At 69.4% G+C, this 6,487-nt stretch overlaps 1 protein-coding gene across 3 annotated transcripts; it reads left to right on the top strand.

Annotated features, from left to right (window-relative positions):
- ISLR2 (immunoglobulin superfamily containing leucine rich repeat 2) lies at positions 1-6,194 on the top strand. Of its 3 annotated transcripts, none has more exons than XM_062204877.1 (3): positions 1-73; positions 2,681-2,791; positions 3,902-6,194. In XM_062204877.1, exon 3 carries the CDS (start codon positions 3,910-3,912, stop codon positions 6,157-6,159), a length of 2,250 nt encoding a protein of 749 aa, XP_062060861.1. In that variant the 5' UTR covers positions 1-73; positions 2,681-2,791; positions 3,902-3,909; the 3' UTR covers positions 6,160-6,194. The 3 variants fall into 3 exon arrangements, with proteins under 3 accessions (XP_062060861.1, XP_062060860.1, XP_062060859.1); XM_062204876.1 differs by lacking the exon at positions 1-73 and adding an exon at positions 1,623-1,639; XM_062204875.1 differs by lacking the exon at positions 1-73 and adding an exon at positions 1,683-1,773.
- Positions 6,195-6,487: the final 293 nt, after the last annotated feature.

Below are 6,487 nucleotides of genomic sequence, written 5' to 3'. Positions count from 1 at the left end.
CAGCTCCCCTCCCTGCCCCCAACCCGCCCCGGCGTCCGCGCGGGCCCTGGACTCCCCAGGATTGAAGGCAGGGGTAAGGGGCGTCTTCCCCCCAGGGCAGGCTCTGGGGAACAAAAGCGGAAGCCGTGGGGGACCGGCGGGAGGACCTGGGCGCGCGCTCTTGTGGCCCCTGCGCCTCTGCCGTCCTCGCCAGCTTCCCGGAGCCCTGTCTCCGGGCGAGCCCCATCCCGCCCAGGCAGCCCCGGCAAGGGAGCAGGAAGAGAGATCTTTGCTGGCCCGCGCGCCCTGAGTGGTTTCTGATTCGCTGGCAGGGCAGGTCCCTGCGCTGCGGGGAGGCTGTGCGCCCAGGGCCAGCGGGCCCGTTCTCCCCTCCATCCCCCGGAACCTGCCTTCTGGTCTCTAGCCCCTTCCAAGTCACTCTCCCGATCTCCCCGCAGGACGAAAAAATTACCAGAAAAGATGAAAAATTGAGGTGGGGGGGTGGGGAGCGGGAGGCCTCGGCGCCCCTCCCCCAGCCCCTAAAGTCTCCAGGACCCGCCGTGCGGGGTCCCATTCTGTCACTGCTGCCGGACCCCCGCCTCCCCCACCCTAGCCCCGCGCAGTGCTCCCAGAATCTCCCTCTTGCTCCACAAACAAAAGAGGTCGGTGCCAGTCCCGCCGCCCACGCCACCCCCCCAAGCCCTCCAGACCCCAAGTTCTGGACTCACTCCCCCGCCAGGGTCGCGCTCCCGACTGTCCAACCGCAGCTTCGGCCAGCAACGGGTCCTCACCCCGGGGACCTGCTCCAACCACCTTCCCCCAAAGGCGCCCTGGCGCTGGCGCGTCCCCCCCCCCCCCCGTCAGCTGTGGGGAGCCTGGGGCGCGAGCAGGTGTTAAGTTCTGGGTTCGGAAGAGCTGCGCCGGCCCCAGCCCGCTGGGCCGCCCGCGGCGACGACAGAAGCAGGAGGGGGCTCGAGCGCCAGCGCCAGCCTGTTCATATTTAATTTACAGAGCCTCGGCCGGGTACCCCCGGCCGGGTGGTCTCTTTGGATGCTGCGCGCCTCTCCTGCTTCCCTCCCCCACCCCTTGCCTAGCTCATTAAAATGCTCAACACTCAAATCGGGGTATTGATCTCGGCAGAGGCCCCCAACGCGCGCGCTGTCCACGCGCCGCGAGAGACCCTCACTGCCCCGGGTCAGGGCCGGGGGGCCAAGCGCACCCCGAGCTCGGTAGCGGGGCGGGCTCTGCGCCTCGCCCGGAGCCCGGACCCCTTTTTTCGGTTGTGGCCGACAGCTGGCTCCAGAGCCGCTGTAGGCAGCACTGGGGGTGGGGTGGGGTGGGGTGGGGTGGGGGCGGAAGCCGGGTTTTCACCAAATGCCTCGACATCCCAGCGCCTCCGCCTCCTCGTTGCTAAAAGAAACGTCGAGGCTTCGCCAGAGCTAAGGAGCCAGAGTTGGGAACGGCGCGTCTGCCCAGGCCGGCTGTTGTGTGAGGGTGTGAGACGGCCGGCGGGGGCGGCCCAGCGTGGCTCCGGGCGGGCGCAGCGCTCGGGCCCTGAGCCGCAGCTCACGCTCGGGACGGGCAGACGTCGTGCAGGCAGCCCCGCGCCCCCCGCGGCAGCCTCGGGGCCCCACCCGCCCGAGGCTGGCAAGACCCGAAGGTCAGGAGGCGCTTGCGGGCGCCAGGCTGGCTTCCCCGGGGCGCACGCTGGCCCCGGGCCCCGCCCAGCAGTGCGCACGGGACCGCGCATTGGGCGGTGGGCTTCTGGCGTTGGCTTAGCCACAAAGACCAGACGTAAGGAGTCCCGGCTTTAGGGGCTGGGCGGGGGGGCGGCGGCGGACTTAGGGAGGGGACTTTCTTCCCCGCGCGCTCTGCGGGGCCTCGCGTTCTGGATTCCGGGTTAGCCTGGCGGGGGGTGGGGAGGGGGGAGATCGGGGCTCGGATCTGCCCAGATCCAGGCAAAAAAAAAAAAAAAAAAAGGCAGGGAGGGCGAGGCGCTCTGCTAACACTATCAATTATGCATCGTGTTGAACGTGGCTTCGGGGAGGAGGCGGCCGGCAGGGCGGTGCGGGAGGGAAGGGCCCGCGCGCGCCGGGCCGGTCCCGCTCCAGGTCTCCGTGCGCCACCGTCTGCGCTTGCTGAAAGTGTTTCGAGGCGCAGCCACGCCCCCCTCCCGCAGCCACGCGCCTTTCCTCCCCCCTCTCCCTCCAATTCCTCAAAATGGTTTGTCTCACGTGTCGCGGGGCGTAAAAGCTTGCGGGCGCTGGCAGACGAGCGCGTGGAGGGTGAGCGCGCGTGGAGGCGGGTGCGAGGGAGAGGGGCCCGGGTGCAGGGGTCCCTGCGAACGCAGCCTGCTGGGAGGCAACGATTCAGACGCGGACTGTGTGGAGGTGCGAGGGTCGTGCGCGCGCCGATGTGCCTGGTCGTGGTGCGGGAGTGACAATGTCAGCGGGCGGCGGATTGCGGGGGCGTGGGGGCGGCTCGGCCCGGGGGAGGGTCTCTACGGCTTTCACAAACGTAGACGTTGCCGGAGGTGGGAGAGGCATGCGCGTCCCCGCCGAGCCCGGGAGCGCGCAAGGGCTCTCTCCAACCTGCAGCCAGCGAGACGCGCAGGGAACACAATCTGAAGTGTGACTTCGGAGCTGGGGAGTCCCCAAACTTACCTGGCCCTTCCTCTGCCCCTCCCCCGTTTTCCCGACAGCCGCAGCAACAGATGCTGGAAGCTCCTTCGGGCTGTGCCCCTGCTAGGCGACAGCGCTTCTGGAGAAAGGGTCCCCGCCCGAGGGCAGCGCACTGGAGTCGGCGGGTGCGGGTAAGCGGAGAACCGGCCCACAGCCACCGCCCAGGTGGGCGTTGGTCCAGCGGGTGGGGGGCTGTGTCTGGGAGAAACCAGGAGCAGGATGGGTGAGGGACCCTCCCCTAGGAGTTGAGGCGGAGCGGGGAGGGGGGTGTCCCAAAGGCAGGGTGAGGCAGGAGCTTTTCAAAACCCCCGCAGGCACCCTGGGTGGGGGCGGGGGTCTGAGTGCGGTTGTGCGGCTGGGGCTGTGGTTGTACCGGGACCCCCAGGAGTGTGGAGCTGGGAAGAAAGGCGCAGATTCTCCCAGCTTCTATGAGTAGTGGCAGCCCCCCTCTCCCAGGGACCGCTCTGCAGTCACTCTCGCCCGGCGTACCTCTCCAGAGGGAACGTGGGCCAGGCGCCTGGGTTCTCCCTGCGGGAGCTGCGTGCCAAGTCAGCGACTTGCCAAGAGGCCGGCGGGTCTGCTTGATCAGATCCCACCTCCAGCCGGGCAGGCGCTCAGCATTGCTCACCTGCTCCGGTTTCAGTCTCTGGGGAGGTGTGAGTGTGCGCCTGTGTCCCCAAGTGGGGGTCGGTTGGTGTGAAGACTTGCGCCTGTCAGTTCTCACAATGAAAGGGAAAGCGCTTTGCACCCTGGTGGAACACCACAGTGCAGACGCTGGGTGCAGTGTCCTTGTCTGGGTGCCTGTGTGTGTGTGGGGGGGGGGGGGGAGATGCCTTGTGAGCCTCCCCAGAGCTGAAGTCTGTGTCTGTGTTGGTGCGTGCCTGTGTGGGCGCGTGTGCCGGTGGTGTGAGTAGGACAAAGGGTGAACGGGGAGGGCAGCAAGCCACGGACAAAAATATCCTTTCCGTGCGTCCATTTTGCCTTGTTGGAGGAATTACTTAGAAACACAAAGAGGGGACAGTGCCCAGCCTATTGAGGGGTAGGTTGGGGGCTGGGAAAGAGTTGGAAAAGAAAGGATCCCAACAAGAAACGCCCGCCGGGTCCTCAGCCTTGTTTTAGCTCCACTCATGCCCACGAGAGGCTCTGGGGCAAGCCCTGCTGGGATCTGGGGAGGCAGAGCTTGGTAGGAGAGGAAGGCTGGAGGTTGGCGTCACCTTCTCCTCTCTTGTCCCCGTCGGCAGGAGCCGCCATGGCGCCCCTTCGAGCCCTGTGGTTGTCCTGGGCGTTGTTAAGAGTGGCCGCGGCGTGCCCGGAGCCCTGCGCCTGCGTGGACAAGTACGCTCACCAGTTCGCCGACTGCGCTTACAAGGAGCTGCGCGAGGTTCCCGAAGGGCTGCCGGCGAACGTGACCACGCTCAGCCTGTCCGCCAACAAGATCACCGTGCTCCGGCGCGGGGCCTTTGCCAACGTCACGCAGGTCACGTCGCTGTGGCTGGCGCACAATGAGGTGCGCACCGTGGAGCCTGGCTCACTGGCGGTGCTGAGCCAGCTCAAGAACCTCGACCTGAGCCACAACCTCATCTCCAGCTTCCCGTGGAGCGACCTGCGCAACCTGAGCGCGCTGCAGCTGCTCAAGATGAACCACAACAGCCTGGGCTCGCTGCCCCGCGACGCGCTCGGCGCGCTGCCCGACCTGCGCTCCCTGCGCATCAACAACAACCGGCTGCGCACGCTGCAGCCCGGCACCTTCGACGCACTCAGCGCGCTGTCGCACCTGCAGCTCTACCACAACCCCTTCCACTGCGGCTGCGGCCTGGTGTGGCTGCAGGCCTGGGCCGCTAGCACCCGGGTCTCCTTGCCGGAGCCCGACTCCATCGCATGCGCCTCGCCCCCGGCGCTGCGCGGGGTGCCGGTGCACCGCCTGCCGGCCCTGCCCTGCGCGCCGCCCAGCGTGCTTCTGAGCGCGGAGCCGCCGCCCGAGGCGCCTGGCACCCCTCTGCGCGCCGGCCTGCCCTTCTGGGTGCACTGCGCTGCCGAAGGACACCCCGCGCCCCGCCTGCAGTGGCAACTGCAGATCCCGGGGGGCACTGTGGTCTTGGAACCGCCGCTCCTGGGCGGGGAGGACCACGGAAACGCGGCAGAGAATGGCGAGGGGGGAGGAGACAGGGACGAGCCCACTCCGACTGAGGCCCCGACCCCGCCTCCGCCCCCGGCTTGGCCCGCGCCCCCGGCCACCCCGCGCTTCTTGGCCCTCGCAAACGGCTCCCTCTTGGTGCCCGTGCTGAGTGCCAAGGAGGCGGGGGTGTACACCTGCCGTGCGCACAACGAGTTGGGCATCAATTCGACTTCCTTGCGGGTGGCGGTGGCCGCGGCCGGGCCCCCAAAGCACGCTCCTGGTGCTGGGGGAGAAGCGGATGGGCAGACCCCGACCTCTGAGCGCAAGTCCGCAGCCAAGGGCCGGGGCAACAGCGTCCTGCCTTCCAAGCCCGAAAGCAAAGCCAAAGGCGGCGGCCCGGCGCGGGTCGCCGTCCTCGGGGAGGTGGAGCCGGCGGCGGCGGGGGAGGACGAGGAGGAGGTGGAGGCCGGCGAGGGAGAGGCGGAAGACCAGACTCCCCAAGAGCCGTCCGAGAAGCAGCACTGCGGCCACGGGGACCCCGCCCAGTATGTGTCCAACCACGCGTTCAACCAGAGCGCGGAGCTCAAGCCGCACGCCTTTGAGCTGGGCGTCATCGCATTGGATGTGGCGGAGCGCGAGGCGCGCGTGCAGCTGACGCCGCTGGCGGCGCGCTGGGGCTCGGGGCCCGGCGGGGCCGGCGGCGCGCGGCGGCCCCCGCGCCTGCTCTACCTGTGCCCGGCGGGCGGCGGCGCGGCCGTGCAGTGGTCGCGCGTGGAGGAGGGCGTCAACGCCTACTGGTTCCGCGGCCTGCGGCCCGGCACCAACTACTCCGTGTGCCTGGCGCTGGCGGGCGAGGCCTGCCACGTGCAAGTGGTGTTCGCCACCAAGAAAGAGCTGCCGTCGCTGCTGGTCATCGTGGGGGTGAGCGTGTTCCTGCTGGTGCTGGCCACCGTGCCCCTGCTGGGCGCCGCCTGCTGTCATCTGCTGGCCAAACACCCGGGCAAGCCCTACCGCCTGATCCTGCGGCCGCAGGCCCCCGACCCCATGGAGAAGCGCATCGCCGCCGACTTCGACCCGCGCGCCTCCTACCTGGAGTCCGAGAAAAGCTACGCGCCGGGCGGCGAGGCTGGCGGCGAGGAGCCGGAGGCGGCGCCGGGCGAGGAGCCGGAGGAGGAGGAGGAGGAGGCGGAGCAAGGGGACCCCGGTGGGGGCCTGAGGCGGGAGGAAAGCCTGGCAGCCTGCTCGCTGGCGGAGTCGCAGTCCAAAGCCAACCAGGAGGAGTTCGAGGCGGGCTCTGAGTACAGCGATCGGCTGCCGCTGGGCGCCGAGGCTGTCACCATCACTCCGGAGATCAATGGCAACTACCGGCAGACGGCGGGCTGAGCCCCCTGCCCGCCCACCCCGACAGCGACCCCAGCCCTGCCCAGAGCAGAGCCCGGGGCCTGCGGGTCTCACGGCTCCCCTGCCCCCCAACCCTTGCCCCCTCCGCCCCCTGTCCCTCCTGGGCCTGACCACAAGGCGTTTCCAGGAGGGGCTGGGCCACCACCTCCGCGCTGCCCTTGGCGAGCTGAGCCCAGCTCCCCGGCCAAGCGCGGGCCGGTGGTGAGGCCGAGGCTACGCCCCTCCTTTTCCCTCCGCGTTGACCCCGAACCCCCGCCCCGCCATGCCCACCCCCACCAGAAGGTGTGCGTGGGGGCCGCTGCGGGCTGGC

This window comes from Lepus europaeus, chromosome 11 (genome assembly GCF_033115175.1).
Source record: "Lepus europaeus isolate LE1 chromosome 11, mLepTim1.pri, whole genome shotgun sequence".
Lineage (NCBI taxonomy): Eukaryota > Metazoa > Chordata > Mammalia > Lagomorpha > Leporidae > Lepus > Lepus europaeus.
The sequence above is the reverse complement of the archived record's forward strand: the minus strand, read 5'-3'. Positions and strand labels throughout refer to the sequence as shown.

Excerpts from the sequence above, each read along its gene's own strand:
- ISLR2 (XM_062204877.1), top strand. The coding sequence starts at position 3,910 with ATGGCGCCCCTTCGAGCCCTGTGGTTGTCCTGGGCGTTGTTAAGAGTG.